We start from the raw sequence: 21224 nt of genomic DNA on the forward strand, positions 1-21224 counted from the left end.
GTCCGCAAGCCAGGAGGGAGGCCTCATCAGAAACCAGCCATGCCAGCACCTTGATCTTGGTTTTCCAGCCTTCAGAATTGTGAGACAACAGATTTCTGTGGTTTAAGCCCTCCGTGTTTGTTACAGCAGCTGGAGCAGACTCATACAGCTCCCAGTGTGAGTCTCCAGCACGGACTCCCCGACCAGCATTCTAGCCAACCCTCCAGCACACACTGTGCCTCAGGACTCTTGCACTTGCTGGGCCTGGAGCTCCCTCCTTCAGATCTCTGCAGGTCACATCCCCTCCCTTACTTTCAGACTTCACTTAAAAGTCATTCCCTTCCTGAGGCCTTCTCCAGACACCTCATGGACATGCCAGTGCCTCTCCCCTGACACTTTATCCTCCTGCCTTATTTTGCCCCCTACCATGTATACATGTTCAGTAGTCTGTTCAGTTTGCTCACTGTGATTGGCAGAATCACGGACCCTAAAGGTGTTAACATCCCAGCCCCCAGAACCTGGGAATATGTTAGGTTACATGGCAGAGAGAATTGAAGGTGTTCATCAGCTGAGTTTGAGCTGGATTATCCGGTGGGCCCCTATGATCATAAGGACCCTTAAAGGTGGAAGAGGGAGGTGAAGAGGAGAGTGGGGGCTGGGATGTGACTTTGGGAGAATGGCACAAAGAGGCAAAACGCTGCTGGATTCGGAGATGGAGGCCGGATGTGGGTGCAGGATATGGGTGCTGAACTCCCAGGAAAGACAAGCAAACAGGCAGGAAAAGGCTTCTCTTGGAGCCTTCACAGGGCACCCTCCCCAGGAGACCCATGTCAGCCTTTGACCTGCAGGAGTCTGAGAAGAAGGCTTTCATCACACACCTTCAAACATGCTGCATTCTCGGATCATGACGTCTGCAAGAACCAGTGTTTCTACAAATTCCATGATCTTCCTGTGAACAGCACAACTACATTGCGCTCCAGTGTCAAAAGCATTAACTCGTTACATACAAATGTCTAAAATATATGACTATTTTGGTAACTTCCTACTGAAATTTCTTCCATTTTTTAAGAAATATACTTAGAAGTTCGTGAACCAGCTGTGGTCTGAGCCTCTCAACCTCCAGGAGGTCCCGTCTGGCAAGTCAGCCCACACAAAATTGGGACAATCAGGACCTCCCCTTGTCCCAGCCATTGTCCCCCCTGTACCAGCCTTGTGTCTGGCTCTGGGCACACTCTGCCCCTCTAGCCTTGAAGTCAACCAGGGCTGGTACAGGGCGGAAAACTCAGGGAGGAGGAAGCGGTTTACTCTGGGCCAGCCAGGAGGCTACTGGAGCGGCTCTCGGGGCCAGGATGCATCACAGGCTGGGCATCTGTAGATCTTATTTCTCTGGCACACTGCCAGGCCTGGGGTGGCATTTTAAAGAGCCATTGTACTTGGGCTCATTTACTTAAAAATAAAACCCAAGAGCTGAGGCTTCTGAGCAGAGCCCCTCTCTGCAGGACCAGAAGGTTGAAGGTCCCTGCCTCGAGCCAGGCCAGACATGTATTGCAGGACTTCCCGCCAAGGTGGACCACCCCCATGAAGTGAGGCAGGGTGGGGGGTGCTGGGGAGTGGCATAGGGGTGTGGTCAATGCTGTTGCCTCCTTCTCAGGACACAGGAGTCAGGGCCACATCTGCACAAGTGGGTTATTTTATTTTTATTTATGTTTTATCAGACTCGGAGCTTTGGAAAACCTTGGAAAGAGCATGGACTCAGAGTCTACCATCTCCCTTCATCAGTTCTGAGGCCATCAATCCATGACCCCAGGGGAGGCCACTTTCCAAGACCAGGTGCTATAGCCCAGAGCCTTGAGGGTCATCCATGACAGCAGCCCCATATTGGTCTTTCCTCCAGCCTTCCTGCAGTATCCAAATCTCTGTAGACCACTCAATTCATGTTACTTAATAGCTTCCTTTAAGCTGATGCACTTTTGAATTAAGTGAATTTGCTTCTTAAATAAGTGATGTATTGATACGCAAGATAGGATACCTGTATCCTTTGCCCAAGATGTTAATCAATAGAAAATGAAGCAGCATTTGGCTATTAAAGTCTAGCTGGATACACAGCCAGCCAAGGATGCTGAGCCTGGGGGTGGCTCTAAATGTAGATAGGCAAGTTCAGAGCATGCAAGAGGCATGTTGCCATTGAATTGAGACTGTCTTGGTACAGTCAGCAAGGTCAACAGAGGATGGACGGGGACAGTCCTCAGGATGGCAACCTCCCTGTGCCAGCAGGATCCTGAGCTTTCAGCAATGTGGGCTTAGCCATCGCACTAGACACAGGGATGACCCCCTTCACTCACGCCAATTCTTTTTGCCTCTACAAGGTTCTGCTGAGGTTGGTGTTTCCATCATCCCCACTTTACAGATGAGGAAACTGAGACTGGAGGAGGGTGACTGACTTGCCTGAGAGGTAGAGCAGGGTGTGAACCCAGTCAGTCAACCCCTATGCTCTAGACAGAAGGCAGGGATCTCCACAGGTGTTTTCTTGCCCCCAGGGGACACTTGACAATGTGTGGACATCTCTTGTGCCGCAGCTGGAGGTGGGAGCGGAGAGGACTACTGGTATCTAGTAGGTGGAGGCCAGAGATGCTGCTCAACAGCTTACCAGCACCCTACCACCATGTGCAAAGATTACCTGGCCCAGATGTCAACAGCAATATGTTGAGAAGCCCTGACTAGGGACCCCAAGGCAGGCCACAGGCTGAGCAGGCACAGAATCAAGACCGTCTCGTCCCTTGGGTGGCTGGAGAGATTGTGTGTTGTCACTGCTGTGGGTCTCATTTTGGTCCCCCACAAATGTGCTTTAAAAATCCAACCAGCTAGACAGAGGCACCGACTTCCATGGTCGCAGATGAAGTCCAAGCGTTCCTGGCACGCAGGACATTTATGGTGTATGAGCACACCTTCCTAAGAGCACAGTCCCATGTCCTCCCTGAGAGCCACACACCACTCTCCTCCTTCATAGTGCCCTCCACTCACATAGGTTGGGAAGATCCCCTGGAGGAGGGCATGGCAACCCACTCCAGTACCCTTGCCTGGAGAATCCCCATGGACAGAGGAGCCTGGTGGGCTACAGTCCATGAGGTCGCAAAGAGTCAGACTGAGCGATTAAGCACAGCACCACTCACGTGGGGATGGCCCCTGCCCAGATGCCCTTCCCCAATCCCCTCGCAGCTCACTCACATCTGAGTTCAATCATCATAGAGGAGCTCCCCACCCACCCTTGGTGTCAGTATCCCAGCACACATGGCCACTGCGGTCCTCTGGTGATCAGAACTCAGGGCATCATGGTTATATTCCCTCTGGAGGCTCCAGGAAAGGGTCCTTCCTGCCTATTCCAGCCTCCGGAGTTGCTGGCATCCTAGGAGTCCTTGGCTTGTAGACGCATCACCCCAGTCTCTGCGTCTGCCTTCTATGTTCTGTGTCTGTGTCCCTCTTCATCTCAGAAGGACATCATTGTCCTTATAAATCACTGGATCAGAGCCCACCCTACTCCAGTACAACCTCATCTACGTACACCTGCAAACAGGGCTACATTCTGAGGTTCCCAGAGGACATGAATCTGGGGAAATGCTATTCAAGCCACACCTCATCTAAAGTGGTACCCCATCCCACCCCCCACTCTCCATCACTCTTCCTCTTGGTGGCCTTTCTTTCTGTCTGGAGTCGCCCTGTTCACACTTCTCATTGCTCACTTGCCTCCCTCCTAGGACGTCAGCCCTGAGAGGCAGGGACCTGCATCTCCTTCACTCCTGCACCCTGACTCAGCATCAGGAACACATGAGGAGTCAATGATAAGGATAAAGGAGATACTGCCTTCATTCCAGAGAACGAGAGCGCTTCAGCCTGCAGAGCAGTTTCCAAGGACCCATCTCACCATGAATCGGCCTCTCCCCATCCCTCCCTTGACACCTGGCTATCTTCCCTTCGAGGGTACCTGTGCTTTTTGAGAGCAGAACAGAAAAGCTGACCGAACTGTTCCAAGAGCTGGATTCCAGGCCGGAATGTCCTCAGTGGGACATGGGATATGGAAGTGAATAGAGACTTATTTTTGTCGAGTTACCAGCCAACGAAGGATAAACTGTCCTTTCAGAAAATAGTGCCGAATCTTTGAAATATGCAAATTGCTGAGCTGAATTGTAAATGCAATCACTCAGCCCCAGCAGGCTCCCAAGGTGGGGGGGTCACGGTTGGCCTGAGTTATTCCTAGAAGCGGGGTCCCCGCTGGATCTGCAGAATCTCTGGATAGAGCCAGCCCCTCCAGAGTGAGGTCTGCTCCTTCCAAGGGAATTGTGTGAGGGGTGTTTATGTCAGGGTGAAGCACCCCTGACTCTCATTACCCCAGATGCCAAGGCCCAGGACTGCACAGCACTAACCTCTGTGACCGGAAGTGGCCTCGGCTGTTCTGACTTGGGTGGTTGGTGGTTGGATGGGGTCACAGCCAGACCAGCAGGCAGAGGAGCACAGGCAAAGAAGGGAAAAAAGCAAAACCAACATGCTGTTAATCTTCTCAGGGTGAGTGAAATGTAATTGCAGGCGGCTTCAATGGAGGAGAACAGAAAAAGCCATTCGTGTCAAAAGCCCCCCACTGGCCGTGGTTGTGGAAAAGCCTGGGCTCTGGTTGGGAGCACCAACTATTTTTTCACTTTCTGTAGTAAATCAACAACAGTGGAGGATGTGAGACAGATGCAGGGGGAGAGGCCAGCCAGTTAATGACCTGGAGCGGGGGAGGGGGTGGGGGAGGAAATGGCCAACCAATTAATTGCTGCCATTCTGAAGCAAGACCTGCCAGGACCCGTGATTAAATCCTGAACGAATGGCAACTATTGCTCCAGCCACGGTGGCTTTGACTGCTGGGATCAGCAATGCAGGACGTTTTAACTCATAAAGCAGATTTGAGGAAGATGGAGGAGATTGATGAACTTGAGCTGGAAGGGCCCAGGAACCAGAAGGGAGCTACTTCTGGAATTAAAATTCACAATGACTAGGGAAATCTTTCTGATGAAACACACATGCCCTGCAAGTGGAATATCTTAGGCGTCTTCAAAATGGAGCTGCTCATGCCTAGAAAAGGGCTTGAAAACCCCTCTTGAGAAGTAGCACCTTCTATGTACATGGGCTCTCGGGAGTGGGCCGATTGGGACAGGCATACCACAGAGGTAAAGAGTGGTCCAGAGGGGCAGCCAGCCGCTTGCCCTCCCCAGGAACCTTCCAGGCCCCTCTCAGACACCCACCCTGCCCCTCCTCACCCCGCTCTCCTGCAGGCTCCACCTATCTGCGGCATTCATCCTTTGGTCACTTAAAGGGCACTGATCGGGCATCCACCTCATGCCAGGGTTTGAGGCACTTGCTGTCCTCAAGTGGCTTGTGCTCTCATGTGATATTTGAATTCCCACTCCAGGTGGGGACTGTTTGGACACCTCCCCAAATTCAGCTTCTCAGCTGTGACACCTGCCCACTGCCAAAGCAAGCACCACAGTGCAGGAAAGATGGTTCCACACAGAGGGGTTTGTTCCCCCTGCAGCCCGAGGGGCCAAGGCAAACACAGGGTGACCACCTAGCCTTCTCTCCATCCTCCTCCTTCTCGCCTCTCCCCAGGCACCTCTGGTCTCAACTCCAAAATTCTTTGATTACTAAAACTCAGGGTGGGGACTTCCCTGTCAGTTCAGTAGTGAAGACTTTGCCTTCCAATGCAGGGGGTGTGGGTTTGATCCCCGGTCAGGGAACTGAGATCCAATGGAGGAGAACAGAAAAAGCGATTCGAGTCAAACAACCTCCTCCACGCCTCATGGCCAAAAAAGCAGAAGGTAAAACAGAAGCAATATTGTAACAAATTCAATAAAGACTTAAAAAAAAAAAAAAACGCCCCTCATGGTGCTCAGACTATTGTTAGGATTTCAGCTTCCTGATCTGGGCCCCCTGCAGTGGATGCAGCCTCAGGGACAAGTGCCCCTTAGCAACCTGACAGCCACTTCCCCACTCTTCCCACCCAATTCACCCCCCATCACATCCCCTTAAGCAATACTCTGCTACAGACCCGGGCTTCCCAAAGTGTGCAGTCAGAATCCTGGGAGGACCAGCACGTGGGACAGGATTGTTGGCAGAAAATGAACACAGTGTTAAATAACATTGACTTATGCCATGAGACTTATCCCCTCTTAAAGGCTGTCTCAATCCCCTGATTTCTTCAAGGAGAAAGTCTTGGTTTCATGCCAATATATCCCCCACACTTGAGAATCTCCCTTCTAACAAAGAGAGGGCAGGTTTCTGGCTCAGAGCCTCTGCTGACAGCCCTGTCACTCTGGAATTAAAGAGCATGATTTTGTTTTCGTTACATTCATTCGCTTAGTCCCCTCCTGCTTACGGGTACGGAGGTGATTTGCAAATGTCTTTTAAAATAAATTTATTCTAAACAAAAACAATCAATCGTTTAGAGAAAGATCCACTCACTCTCTCATCCAACAAATATTTCTGAAGCATGAACTGTGTGCAAGGTACCACCCAAGACCCTTGGCATTAGAACTGTGAATAAAACACAAAAATTCCCACCCTCAGATGAACAATGGAACAGGTGTGGTGCACAATTATGGCAAAAGCCGGTACCAGTCTTACGTGAATTTCTTTAGTTTGAGAGAGCAGGGCCAGCAAGTATCTCTTCCCAATGGAGGGGAAAAGGTGTTGGCAGAGCTGGTGGGAGGTGGACTGCACCTGAGATGTACAAGGCCATCACCCGATAGACAACAACTGGACCTTTTGTTATTTTAACTTGAACTTTTGATAAGTGCAGAAATGTAGATCATTCTGTAGCAAGGATGCTTCTAGCAGCTGCCACAACTAACTTCCTAAACAACCTTGAGCAAGCCCTGCTATCTCACTGGCCCTCAGCTTTTCCATCTGTACAATGGACACATGGCTTTGACCTCTGATTGTGAGGGACTTGGGCTGGTTAGAGGGTCAAGTTAGAGGGAATTAACACACATGTGTCTGAATTTTAAAAAGCAGCCAATCAACCCAAATGGAAATCTCCCCCTCCCATCCCCGACTCCAATTCAGCCTCTGCTCCTAAGGGGTCATAGAAGGCAGAAGGGCTTGAACATATGACCAACTGAATGGGATTTCCTCTCCCTTCTCACTGAGCTTAAAGTGAAATTGAAAGTTGGTTGTTCAGTCCTGTCCAACTCTTTGCAACCCCACGGACTATAGACCACCAGGCTCCACTGTCCATAGAATTCTCCAGGCAAGAATACTGGAGTGGGTAACCATTCCCTTTTCCAGGGATCTTCTCAACCCAGGGATCGAATCCAGGCCTTCTGTATTGCAAGCAGACTCTTTACTGCCTGAGCCACCAGGGAAGCCCATTGAGCTTAGAGGTTCTCCAATTCCACCTTCATAAGACTCACGGTGCCAGTTGTAGGCATGAAACCAGGGATGCTGTACTTGATGTGCAGTTTAAGATATTTGGAAGGATGATTTTTGCCTATAAACATTTTTTCTTGCCTTGAGCACTAAACTTAGAAGCAAACTCTCATGTACATACAGCATTTGACTACACTGCATTTCCTTAAAGAAAATCCACCCCTCCCCCAGGTCCTGTGAATTTGAATCTACACACACCATTAATAAGTCTTTGCTGAGTCAACAAGACATTTCAAGTAAAGGGCACTGGACCAGCTAAAGAAAGGTTGTGGGGGGCGGGGGGTGCTGGGGAGGATGTTCTGCTTCTGGGCCCTGCTCCTCAGGGACAATCTTTCCTCCCCATCAGTTCCTTCAAGCCAGAAGTGTTTCTAGGAAGCAGTCAAGGCAAAGGAAATATAAGCAATAAATCAATTTCATTGGAGTTTCTCCCTCTCCTTTTTAAACTCAGCTAAATTAGTATCAAGTAGAAGCTCCCAGGAATCCATATCCTATTTTTTGGATCTAAAACACAACAGACACTAGTGTAAAGGGCTGTGGCTTGCCTCCTCTGGGAAGCACTCTCCTTGATGTTCTTCAAAATCCTTTAACAGAGGAATCTGTGCCAGTTAGAAGGGTGAGCACTGTTCTCAAAGGGCTTCTTGTGCACAAAGGTCAACCCCATTCCTGCACTGTCCTCCCCTTAGGGACTGACACGGGCTGAATGCTAGATTGGGACTCATGCGCAGAAACAAATACTGAATGACCCCTGGGTAAGACGCTATCCTAGGCACGTGGTCTGAGATGGGGATGCAAGATAAAGAGTGGGATTGGCGGGAGAGAAAGAACAGAAATTGGAGAGAGACAGAACAGTGGGGTAAGGGGTGAGTAAAGAAAGGAGAAGGGAGCAAAATTGATAGGAGGAAGAGATTTGATGAAGGGAAGAGGGAGAAAAGATTTTTAAAAGGAGAAAGGGGTGGGAAGAGGAGTAGGAAGAGAGAAGGGAGGAGGGGGGAGGAAGAAGCTAGGATAAGGGAGTGGGAGAGTCTGGGGTGGACCTGGGAATGACACTCCCCTTTCCCAAAACACTTCGTCATCTCCCATCAGTGTCCAGAAAGTCGGTTGAAGGTCCTGGCTTTTTCTGCCTCCAAAAATTCCGGCTCCTTCTCACCTTGACATGGGGGAGGAGGGAGAACGGCTCTCAGCGCTGAGCTGGCCGTCAGGATGTTACACAACCCAACGTGCTGCCAATGTTTTTATATAATCCTCCACTTCTCCCCATAAAACAGACCATAACACCCTGGCAAACACACTTCAATAAAGCTGTGTGCTATTACCGGGGCACACCGCCTTTCTGAAGATGAATCACCACCGGAATGGTCAAGTGACAGCTGAACTAAACTTTTCTCCCCTCGTGGTTTCAGCTGAATAGGGAAGATCAGAAAAGCTGAGCAGCCCACCAGAACTACCTCCAGACAAAAACCCAGGAGTTCAGGGGTGGTGAGAAGGCACTTGGGAAGTCAGAGGATGCACTACTTTCCCAGAGAGGGCAGGCATGGCTGCAGACAGCTCCCATATCCCGGGCATCACCAAGCCTCGGGTTCAGAGCCACTGCTCCAAGGCTGGCTGGGCATCCAGAAGGAAATCCCAAGAGGACCTCCACATTGGACTGAGTGATGTGCGGAACAGGCCCCGTCTATGCAAGCTGGCTCCCAGACAGCTGCTGCTGGAGCCTGTTACTGACGCTTCCTAAAGAGCATTGCCAGAGGCTGCTGGTGCAGAAACCAGAATAGCACAGGACAGAAGGGGAAAGCCTACTAATGGGGTAAACATAAACTTTCCTCTTTCCTCCTTGCACACTGGCACAGAGTAAGCCCAGGGAGCAGCAATTGCTTTATTTTGCTCTGCTGCAACCCAATGTGGAAAAGTACTCCTCCTTCCCCACCACCTGGCTCCACATTGGCCCTGACCCTCCTTGACTCCCACGCTGACCCTCAGGGTGACTCACATCCGCTTGGGATGAAACAAGGAGCCCACCTCCAAGAGCCATTTCCTGTAGAAGCTTCCAAGGACTCCAGGTTCCCAGGCACCACAGCCCAGGGTCCATTTAGGTAATTAATATCTGCCAAGCCCCTGCCAGGACCTGGACTCTATTTGTCCATGAGTCACAGGTTCACAGCCTCATACTCGGCCCACGGCACTTGGTTGATTGAGCCCTGAGCATCCCCAGGATAGGGAACTGAACAGCTCCAGTGGTTGGGGCGTAACTCTTTGCAACCCTGTGGATTGTAGCCCACCAGGCTCCTCTGTCCATGGAATTCTCCTGGCAAGAAAACTGGAGTGGGTTGCCATTCCCTTCTCCAGAGGATCTTCCTGACCCAGGGATCGAACCCAGGTCTCCTACATTGCAGGCAGATTCTTTACTGTCTGAGCCACCAGGGAAGCCCACTTTTCTCCACTAACATCTAAACAACACCTCTGAAGGGCAGCATAGCCATCCTGCCTCTCTCCACTTCTTCCCCAAGAGAGGGGAGTGAGTTTGGGCTCAGCCCTGATGCCCCACAGCTCCTAAAGCACCACGCAAACTCCCTTGCTCTTGGATCCGGGCACTGCCTGCTCTTAACACAGGTCCTACAACCTCTAGAAATTCTCTCATTTCCTCAGGGAACAAGGTGGAGTCCCTTCATGTGTACTGGTGGGTTGGGGTACTCAAGTGTCCTCTGGGCACATAAATGTATGCGTAGTCATTCAGGCCAGCACCCTCAGCTACACAGAGCCTGTATTCCCATCTGCCTTCTACCCCCAAGTAACAGGAAATCGATCCTAGCCCTGGTTGGCCACCAGGTCCCTGGGGTCCTCGCAGGTTGTAGCGCCAGGGTCACAGTTCAGCGTCCCAAGCCCAGTAACAATTCTTCTGCAACCCACTCTGCCCAGCCTCTTTGTCCCGAGTGGGGCGCTGGCTCAGCTCACCATTCAGCTGGTTGTAGACTACCTCCTCCAGGTGGTCGAGGCGCTGCAGGATGGCTTCGCGCTCCGCCAGCGCGCCCACCTTAGCGTGCCGGCTGCGCACCCGGCGGTCAGCGCTGCGAACGATCTGCACCAACCCCTCTGAGCGGTCCTGCAGGCGGCAGTACACGGAGAAGAGGATGATGCCCACGAACACCAGGATGTTGACCGTCAGCAAAGTTTTGATCTTCCTGGCCACCGCCATGAACGCGGTTGGAAGCTGGGGGCTGCCTCACTCGCGGGGCATCCCCGTGGGCCCGGTGGCCAGAGGAGCCTCCGCCTGGCCCGCTGCTTCGGGGACCATGAGCCAGCCCAATTCACCGCGGGCTGCGAGCTGGGGGTGCTGAAAGAGGGGGGCTGCGGGCAGGGAGCTGCAGGCAGGGTCTGCAGGCGGATGCTGCGGGAGGGCTGGGCGCTCTGCCGCCCGCGCTCGGGAGCTGTCCCTTCAGCACCACCCGCGCCCTCTCAGAGCGCCCCTCTGCCTCCCGGGTTCCCCACGCGCAGGGGCTGCCCGGGGCCGTGGGCGCAGGGGGCATTCGGCATCCTCCTCAGAGGGGCGCGGCCCTCTCTCAGGGGCGGCGGGGAGGGGCTCGGGGCCGGGAGAAGCGAGGGAGGCGCGGGCCAGCAGGCGCTCGGCTGGCGTGCGGCTCCTGCCCGCCCCGCAGCCACGGCGCCGGTGCGGAGTGACGCGGCCGCCCAGCTCATCAGCATGCACGCGGGGCCCCGAGCCCGCCCCCGCAGGCCCGCCCCTCCGGGACCGCCCCCTCAGGGACCAGCCCCACCCCACCTCACGCGGTGGGGCGCAAGGTCTGGCGCGCGCTCCCGGCGCCCCAACCGGGTGGAGCGGGGCGGGGCCTCGGGTTCAGGGGACCCAGACCAAGGGCGTCCCGGCGGGTGCGGCGGGGCGGAGGGCGCGAACAATCTCTCCACACGCCCCCTCCCCAAACTTGACCTGCGGAAGCAGGATCTTGGGGAGTGAGTGTCTAGTCAAAGCGGTGTAGTCTGCGTGGATGAGCAGGGGTAGGTGGGAGGGGGAGGGTCTTTGTGAGAAGGAGGGGAGACAGTAGGGTCAAAGCCTCCTTGGTGGTTTGTCTCACCCTTCCCTCACTCAAATTGAATCAACCCCCTGCCTCCCTCCACTTCCCTCTCTGCAGGGCAGAGGGCTGGGAAGATCTGAGTCCAAGGACTGGTGCACCCGGCTTGAGAGTCCGTGGTACCCAGGGACACCCAGGCAGAACCGCAAAACCCACCCGGGGGACGGGGGAGGCGCAGGCTCTTGGGCGTCCTCAGATCTTAGGGAAGAGCAAACCTGGCTGACCCCGCCTCCACGTTAATCTCTAATACAGCCTCAAACCCTCGTTTTATAGGCGACGCTGCCGGGGTTCAAGAGAGTAAAGACTCAGCTTTGGACCCCGAGCGCCGAGAAGGCAGGAGGCTCTATCTACTTCACACTTTCTCCCCAGTGCTTGATGCTTGGTGCTCAGTAAATATTTGTTCAGTGAATAAATGCAGGAACATTCGTTAAGAGCTGGTTTGTGTTGGTCGCTCACTACACAGAGATGAATGAGGACCCTTGGGCTTCAGGGAGCTCTTGGTGTGCGTGCGTGTGTGTGCATGTGCACGTGTGTATACATGTATGCATGTGTGTCTCTGTGTGTGCACTTGAGTGTGTGCTCCTGTGTGTGTCCATGTATGTGCATTTATGTGTTCATTAGTGCATCATGCACTGGAGAAAGAAATGGCAACCCACTCCAGTATTCTTGCCTGGAGAATCCTAGGGATGGCAGAGCCTGGTGAGCTGCCGTCTATGGGGTCGCACAGAGTCGGACACGACTGAAGCAACTTAGCATAGCATAGCATAGCATAGCATAGCACAGTTCATTTGTGTGCATCCATATGTGTACATGTGTGTATTTGTCTGTGTGTGCATTTATGTGTGCCCGTGTATGCATTTGTATGTATGTCCATGGGCATGTGTCTATGTGTGTGTCCGTGCGTGTGTGTATCCATGTACGAGTGTATAGGGGGACTTCGGGGGTCTTCTGGCTCTTAGTTCAGTGTTCTTTTGGCAAACATGCATTTCTAGACTTCAGCCATACCAGTCTATCCAGCTTGGAGATTTTGCGCCTCTGGGTAGATTCTCTTGAGAGCTGAAAGACTCCTTGCTCCTCTCCCTCATCAAAACTCTCTTTTCTTTCTCAGGACATTAGTCCAAGAAATTCAGAGGACCATCACCAGGAAGGACGTAGCCACTAGGACTTGAGGCCAGCTGTCCACAGAGTGCTCACCACATAAATTACTTCCTTTGAGAGGAAGCTGGATTCTGTTTTCATCATCATTCCAGGAGAGTCTCACAATGCAGTAAGTTAGATAAACACTGGTCTGTTTTTGATAAATAGCCATTCCCCTGTCTCTCCTTAAGAAGTATTGCATTTTTCCTGTTTATAAAATGCCAAGTTCTAGGATGTCTCCCCATTTTACAAGGATGGCTTTTGGAATAATAATACAAACAGTTAACATTTATGCAGTGGTAAGATTTTGCCAGGCCCTGTTCTAGGTCCTTTATGGCCATTAACTGATTAAGACCAATAGCAATACAGTACAAGCTGGCATGATCTAATTAAACTATGAGGAAACTGAGGCATTGAGAGGGAAAATGCCTGGCTCAAGGTCACATCAAGGACAAAACATGGATCCAGGCTTCAAGGCCAGACATTTTGACTGCAGAATCAAATTTATTAGCCACTGTCACTCAAGAAAAAAAAATCAAGAACTTTTCATTGTATGTCTATTGAATGCGATGTTAAAGTGGTTTTGCTAGAGGAAACATAATTTTGTCCATATAAATACGTTCTGCTGCATTCTAAGGTTTAGTAGGATATGATGCATCCAATATGCATTAATATTTGGTGACATTTCATTTGAAATATAACCACACTGACTTGGGAAAGTTGGAGGGGGCTGCTTTGCAAGGAGGGGAATGCATCTAGTAGGCTAACTACCTGGTATTCACTTGATTTTGTAAAATATACTGAATATATTTTAACTATGAGCTGTGCTACCAAAATGTGGATCTGAGGCAGGACCATAGAAGGAGAAGCACCCCGACCCCTTTCCACCACCACTGTCTTCCCTCTGACAATGCTCTGGCCTCCCAGGGCTCCCTCAGATGCCAGCCCTTCAGAAGCTGCAAAGCCAGAGTGCTGGTTTGCTGGCCTGGGAAAACCCTCACTGGTATGCAGATACCACGCTGGAAGGTACGCATGGGACTAAGGGAGTCTTGTGGTCGCAACCTTGAGGAGCGTGGATGTCATGCTGGTGCAGACCACGAGAGGGTGAAAACATGGAAACACGAAGTGGCCCCCAGAAAGGGGTGTGCTGGGTCCTCTAATGTCCAGCCTCCGTTGCGAGGTCCACCTTGAGATGACACTCGGGTTTGAACAGAATTCACTATGAGTTGGGTCTTGCCCCTGTGTGGACCACAAACTGAAAGTCGAGACTCACTGGTGATTCTCTCATGGCTCATGGAGCGGACAGGTCCCATTCAGGATTCAGCCTGAGTATATGGCATGCTGTGTTGTATTATCTAAAGGTATCAGTCAGGAGAGGCTGTGTGATGTAGAAACAAATGCCCAAATCTCAACAGCTCAAACAATGGAGGGCTATTTCTCAAACATGCTCCACATCTATGGGGATCAACAGGGGAATTCTGCTAACCACTCACTTCAGGACCCAGTCTTCAGAGAGTAGCCACCTTGAGTGTTGCCCGCAGCTATATGTAGGGGAGAAGATGGCTCAGGAGGGCCTCATGAGGTCATTAAACACCCAGTCTAAAAGCGGCACCTGCTATTTCCATTCAAAATGTATCATCCAGAAAGCATCATGTGGACCACCCAGCACCAATAGCTGGGATAGAACTGAAATTCTACTGTGCACTTGGAAGAGGGCAGTCTGGAGATACTTGGGTGAAGGGCTCTCACGATCCACACAGCAACCTTCCAGAAAACCAGGATTTTATTTCAAACCCCCCCACCCACCCACACTCCCAATCACCAGGCTTCACAGGGTAGCAATGCATGATTGTTGTCAAATTAAAATTTAAAGCAACCATTTTACAGAAGAGAAGATGAAGGTGAAAAAAAAAATATGTGGTGAATTTTGGTTAAGACCAGATTCATTGATGAAGTTGGATCTCAGGCGTCTGCTCCTGAGCCAAGATCCTCTGAGAGTTGAAATTTGAGCTTCTGAATCATCATGGCTTCTCCCAGTAGAGATTCTCAGCTGGCAGTGGCCAGAGGTGAGGGCAGGGTTGTGCGGGCCAAGTTCTCCCTGAGTGATTGACCTCCAAACACTGAGCTGCAGAAACACCCCGACAGTTGCAGTTCATGCCAGAGATGAAGTGGGGAGCTAATGACACCCCAGGATTTCAACTCCAGTCCTGCCTTCCTGGCTGAGACTTAGGCCACTAGATTTGACTCTAGGAAGCTTGAAAGAGTCAGCAGAAGGCTTCCCAGGTGGCTCACTGGTAAAGAATCCACCTGCTAATGCAAGAGACATGGATTCGATCCCTGATCCAAGAAGACCCCACATGCTATGGGCAACTAAGCCCGTGTGCCACAACTGCTGAGCCCATGCTCTAGAGCCTGGGAACCACTACTGAGCTCATGCACCACAACTACTGAAGCCTGTGTGCCCCAGAGCCCATGCTCTGCAAAAAGAGAAGCCACCACAACAAGAAGCCAGTGCACTGCCATTAGAGAGTAGCCTGTGCAGCAACAAAGACCCAGCACAACTATAAATAAATAGAATTATTTTTAAAAATGGTCTGCATCAAAAAATGTTAAAAAAAAAAAAAAGAATCAACAGAGATGTTGGCAGTCTATTCGTTAGCACAGATCCCCTCTTGGATGCCCTCCCCATGACAGCTGGTCGGCCCACAGCCCATCAGCTACACAGATGGACACATCAGTCCTCAGGCAGGTGATACAGGCTCCCAGTGGGCAGGAGAGGCAGGGAGATTTGAGATCTACAGGCCAGGCCACCACCTGCCTTCTCCAGGCAGAATGGCCACGTTTCACTGGGTCAAGAGAGGAAAGAAGCACAGGACGACAGGAAGGTGCATGTAAGCGGAAGGGAGGGAGGTCAGAGGGTTGTGTCAGAGAGATGGTGAGCGAGAGAAAGAAGGGGAAGGAGAAAGATTTTGTTGGGAGGTGGGGGACAAGGAAGCGTTAATCCAAATGAAAGATGTTGGGTATTGTTTTCTGCTACCTTTTCTCCCCAAAACATTCTAAAAGGGTGATAGAATTTGTGAGTGTCCTCACAGCTGAATCATCTCTATCTCTTGGGTCCTGAAGCTGACCCAGCTTCACAACTGCTCCAGCACAATAGCATCGTCTGTTTCCCAACAGTAATTGTCAGCAGGTTCAAATGTCTATTTCTCACTGGTATCACACAGAAAAAAAAAATCATCTGGGAGACCTTCAGTATCTGACTCTTTATTTATTTACCAAACACATAAAGAGTGTTTGATGTCATGCAGATGCTGGTCCAAGTACTGTACAAAATGCACTCACTTAACTCTCATTGCAACCCTCAAAGGGAGGTACCATTATGCCCATTTTGTAGATGTGGAAATAGAGGCACAGAGAGGTTTCATAACTGTCTAAAGTCACACAGATATTAGAGATGGAGGTGGGATTCAACCCAGGCCATCTGGCTTCAGCTTTTAAACTCTACGCTCAGCTGCCTCTTCTGCCCATAAAATACCCTAAAATATATTCTTTCTTTTGCCATATTGAAGGTTAATCTCTCCTGTTTCTTACTGGCCCATGATGCTAACTTCATGATGTCCCTTCATCACAGAGGCTTGGGCTGTTGAATCATTACTTCTTCGGGGTATTCAAAGCACCACCAAACATCAGCTGAAATCAACAGCATTCAGTGTCTCAGCAGGTGTGTCTACAACCAAGGCAGGACTCACGGGACAGGCTCATCTTTGAGGCCCCTATTGCGATGGAATGGGATCAACTGAAGGTTCATTTGCTTAGGTGTCTGCAGTTGTGGCCAGTGGTTGGCTGGATCTGGGCTGGACTACCTGAGCACCCATGCTGGCCCCTCCTCTCACACTGACCCCTCTGTGTAGCCTGGGCTTCCCCACAACATGGAGGCTGGTCCTGAGACCAGTCCCTCTGAGAGGGCCAGCCACACCATCTTTCATGAACTAGCCTCATAAGTCACATAGTGTTGCCTCCGCCACCCAGGTTCAAGGGAGGGACACAGACAACATTTCCTTGTGGACACCTGGAGGGGGCCTCTCCATAACCAGTCTGATGAAATGTCTCTTGCTGCACACCTCCCAGCTGTTGGGAGGAAGTGGCTCAAGGTCAGCTGCTTGGAGCACTGACCTCTGCTGGGGCCAAGAGTCTCATTTGAATGGGAACGATTCTTGATTTAGGTTTTAGCAACTATACCACCTGAGTAGGTGAGTCTAATATCATAAACCCTGGGCTGGAGTCTCAGTGGGGCAGATGCTGTCAGCTGCTACCCAACCTCCTTTCCTCCCCTGATGTAAGAGCCTCAGCAAATGCCTCTTGGCCACAAGCGCCTGTTTCAGACCAAGAAGCAAATCTTGTAGTTGAAACCAACCCTTGATAGGTCTATAATGGTGCTGTGGTCTGAATGCTTGTGCCTCCCCAAAAGTTCATGTGTTGAAATTCTAACCCCTAAAGGTGGTGGAATTATTAGAAGATGTGGCCTTTGGGAGATGCTTAGGTCATGAGGGTGGAGCCCTCATGGTTGAGGTTAGTGCCCTTATTAAAGAGGTCCCAGAGAGTTCTCTTGCCCTTTCCACCAGGTGAGGGCACAGCCAGAAGTCAGCAGTCTGTGGCCCATGAGAGGGCCCTCACCCAGCCATGCCAGCGCCTCAATCTTAGATCTCCAGTCCCCAGAACTATGAGAAATAAGGGTCTGCTGTTTATAAGCTACTCAGTCTATGATATCTTGTTATAGAAAGAATGCACTAAGACAGGTGGTCATATTAGCCACTTGTGGCCTAGAGTGTAGACAGAAGTCCACGGGCTGCAGCTTGTAGAAAGGATTTCCTTCTCAGTTAAAAGGCACTGATTCTCCTGATCTGACCAATATTCCCCATGCCCCTTCTGCTGTCCTTTCTGGAGCTCAAATGTGATGCCTGGAGGAACAGCAGCCATTTGGTGACCATGAAGCTACAAGCATATGGATGAAGGTCAACACCCATTAAAGAAGGCAGAACAGAAAAAATGAAGGAGGACAGTCCCTGACAGCATCACCAAGCAGCTCCCCAGGCCTGGCTGCTTGCCTGTGGAATCTTATTATGTGAGACAAATGAACTGCTGTGACTTGAGCCACTATTAGCCAGGCTTTCCACCCTGCATTCCTAGTTGACACACCTAACAAGCTCTCCACAGTTTGGGGCCGGCTGAACCACTCAATCATCCACCACAAGCACAGCTTCCGTGGTTGCCTGACTCATTAACCCCCATGAGCATCTATCATCCTCACTAGAGAACAAGGGTGATACATCTTCCCATTTCTGTGTTGTGAGAAAGGATCTTTTAGTGACTGTCACTTGCAAACCCAACACTTCTGACCTGGATCTGCCCTGAGCACTCGTGACCTCTGCTCAGAGCTGTGTGCAGCCAGCATCTTCACTTCACCCAGGATACCCAGGGCATTCCAAGGCTGGAAGCTGCAGGCAGCTTGGTGCCCTTGCTGTGAGAGAGGCAACAAGGGAGCTCCCCTTGAGCTTGGTTGGCCTTGCCCTCAGAACCAGTTGAGTGTCCTGCTAGTCGAGGAAGGGGAACTTCACTTAGGTGGGAACACTGCTTCAGGCTCTGCCAGGGCCCACAAGGCACCACCCCCTCCTACCTATGCCCACCTTGCCTGGGCCTGGCTCTGCCCACACCTGCTTCTGTCTGCCAGGGCCCCTCTGTGGTCCATGCTGACCTGGAGTCTGGCCCCTGTGAAGTAGAGAGACCCCAGGGCCTCTTGCATCCCTGTGCTCCTCTTCTGCCCTCTGCAGCTGAGCTTCTTGGTACAGCTGCCTTCACTTCCTGCTTGGATGCACACCCTTGGTTCTCCCTTTGGTGGTGCCCGCACGTTTCCACCAGAAGGCCTCTCTTGAAGACCCTCTCCAGACTCAGCGGTCTCCTCTCAGCTCCTCCTTCACTGCTCTCTTGAACTGTGCTGCTAAGGGTTTAGCAATTGGCTCTGGAACACAGCGGGGAGGACCAAGTGCAAGGTTTGCCAATTTCCATGCTGTCAATTCTCCCATCATGGCTGGTTTCAAGCTGGCAATGTGACACCACTGAACATACAGCTGGGGAAATGTCCAGTCTGGCTCTGCGCGCTGGTTGGAGCCACTCTGGCCCAGCCCATCTCGGCAGCACCGACACCAGGGCGCTCGCCTTTCTCAGCAGCTCTCTTCTCCGGCTGGAGAACCAACCTTCCTTGCATTCCCTCCTGGCTCCCGTGGCCCCACCTTCCCCATCTCCCCTGGGGACTGGTCTGCCTGTTCTGCTCTGCAGTATGGCACCCCCTCTGGCCTTGTTTTCAGATCTTTCTGCAACACACTCCACCAACTATATCCACACTCGCTTCCATTTCTGTCCGAACGTCCCAAGTTAGCATCTTCTTCCCATATTGTGGAGCTTAGGAGAGAGACCTGCAGATACAAGACCAGAAGAGGAGAGACCTCCACGAGATGGAGATGCCCAGCTTCCTGTGTCTATCCAGGCGAGTGGTCCATCCCAGTCTCCATCCTTCCTGTGGTTCGGGGGTCCCCACTTTGTCATTCCTTATTCCCAACACACCCTGCTTTCCTTCCCAACCAGACCACATGGCACAGGTCTCCATCACCTTTTCAAGTCGGTTCCCTTGACCCCAGTCCCTCCTGCCATCCATCACCAGCAGTGGCATGAGAATTCTCTCTAAAGCACAGCTCCATCCAGGGTGCCTCTCTTCCTCACACGCCTCTATGGCTCCCTAGTGCCTCCAGGATACAGTCTGCTCCCAGCCCCAGGCCTTCTGCACACTTCCTCTCCTCTACTTTCCCAGCATCCTCTTGCTTCTCCCCATCACCCCATCATCACCTTCAATAAAATGGAAACTGGCACAGTTTCCTCAATACCCTACCCTGTGCCCCCATGCTCCCGCTCACCTGTCCTTTCCCAGGAACTCCTGGGAACCAGGCTGGCAAGGGTGTTGTCACTCTCAATTTTCAAACAAGGAAACTGAAACTCAGAGACAAGAAGTGATCAGCCAGGCCACACGATGAGGGAGCCACACAGCCCAGATTGGTATGAAGGCAGTTATACCCCAGTTATATGCATACCCACGTCTGCACCCCCACCAGCAGGCTCTGCCTCATTGGAAGCAAACTTGAATCTCAAAGACATCCTGAGTGAGGGGTCTTGGTTATGCAGGCCCAAGGTTGCCACCTCCCCCTTACCTGGAGGGCACATTTCGAGGTGCTGCACTGCTGCCAGGACAGGATAAAGGGAGGTGGGGGCTCCAGCCAGTACCTGAGGCCCAGGGAGGACCACGACAAAGGGCCTTTGTCCTGGGTTCCTGCTGCTGTCATGCTGGGAAGTGCTGACCTGGGTCTGCGCATCATCAAAAAGAACCAGACATCTTTGCATTAGGAACATGAAATTACCGTCGTCCACAGAGGGAGATCTTTGATTTCCCTCCTGCCATAGGTAGAATTAGCTCAAAGCTTACAGAGAACATTTCAGCTGGAAAAGGCTGTTACTGGATGCTGTTCTTTCTGTCAGAGGAAGAAATATTCATCAAACGGTTTTCATTCTCATCGACTTTCAGGCCTGGAGTAGACCTGTAAGCTGGCCAGCCCATCCTTATTGGGTTCTTTGAAAGGTTCTAATAACCCAGGCTGACTTGAAAATACACCGTTCACAGTTTGCATGGACCTGTGGCTCCCAGTGGACTCACTGCCCAGCCTTCATGAGGTCCTGTCTGAGCAGAGGGAGGCACAAAGCCTTTGTGGAGGCCGCCCCAGCGCAAACCAGTGACCGATGGCCTCAGTGTGTTACCCATGCAGTTGCCAAGGCTGGCTGTCATGCGCCGAGGCTCTCAGAGCAGTATGGGGCTCAGGTGAGTGAGTGACAGTGACCTCACACCACCCACAACCCTGAGAGGCTGGGATTGTTCAGCCTGGACATTCGTGGCCTGAAAGCTCAAGAACACACAGTGACACAGGAGTGAGGAGCAGGCCTGTGGGAAAGGGCCCCTCTCCTGGGGGCGTGCCCTGCAGCTCCAACATCAGGGCACAGTAAGCTAAGGTGATTTCCCAGCTTGCACGCTGTGCAGGCTCAGTCACTTCAGTCGTGTCTGACTCTTTGCAACCCTCGTGGACTATAGCCCGCCAGGCTCCTCTGTCCACAGTATTTCCCAGGCAAGAATACTGGAGTGGAGGAGGGTTGCCATGCGCTCCTCCAGGGGATCTTCCCAACCCAGGAACTGAACCCATGTCACTTGTACCTCCCGCATTGGCAGGCAGATTCTTCACCACTGAACCACTGGGTAAGCTCCTTTCCCAGCTTATTGGGGTATAATTGACAAATAAAAATTGTAGATACTTAAGGTATGCAGTATGATGATTTGATGTGCATATGCACTGTGAACCAATCCCCACAATTAAGCTAATTAGCACATCCATCACCCCACGTCAGTACCATTCTGCACGTGCCATGAGAATAATTAATATTTACTCTCAGCAAATTTCAAGTACACAATACAATACTGTTGAC

At 51.5% G+C, this 21224-nt stretch overlaps 1 protein-coding gene across 1 annotated transcript in view; it reads right to left on the reverse strand.

Moving 5' to 3' along the window:
* The window catches only part of GALNT9 (polypeptide N-acetylgalactosaminyltransferase 9), a 114150-nt gene extending 103070 nt beyond the window's left edge, over positions 1–11080 (reverse strand). Inside the window, exon 1 of the mRNA XM_081541769.1 lies at positions 10384–11080. Coding sequence (XP_081397895.1) covers positions 10384–10624 — 241 coding nt within the window. The 5' untranslated portion in view covers positions 10625–11080. The remainder of the gene's footprint in view (positions 1–10383) is intronic.
* Between the last annotated feature and the right edge of the window lie 10144 nt (positions 11081–21224).

This window comes from Giraffa tippelskirchi, chromosome 11 (assembly GCF_054371585.1).
Source record: "Giraffa tippelskirchi isolate mGirTip1 chromosome 11, T2T-mGirTip1v1.2.pri, whole genome shotgun sequence".
Taxonomy (NCBI): domain Eukaryota; kingdom Metazoa; phylum Chordata; class Mammalia; order Artiodactyla; family Giraffidae; genus Giraffa; species Giraffa tippelskirchi.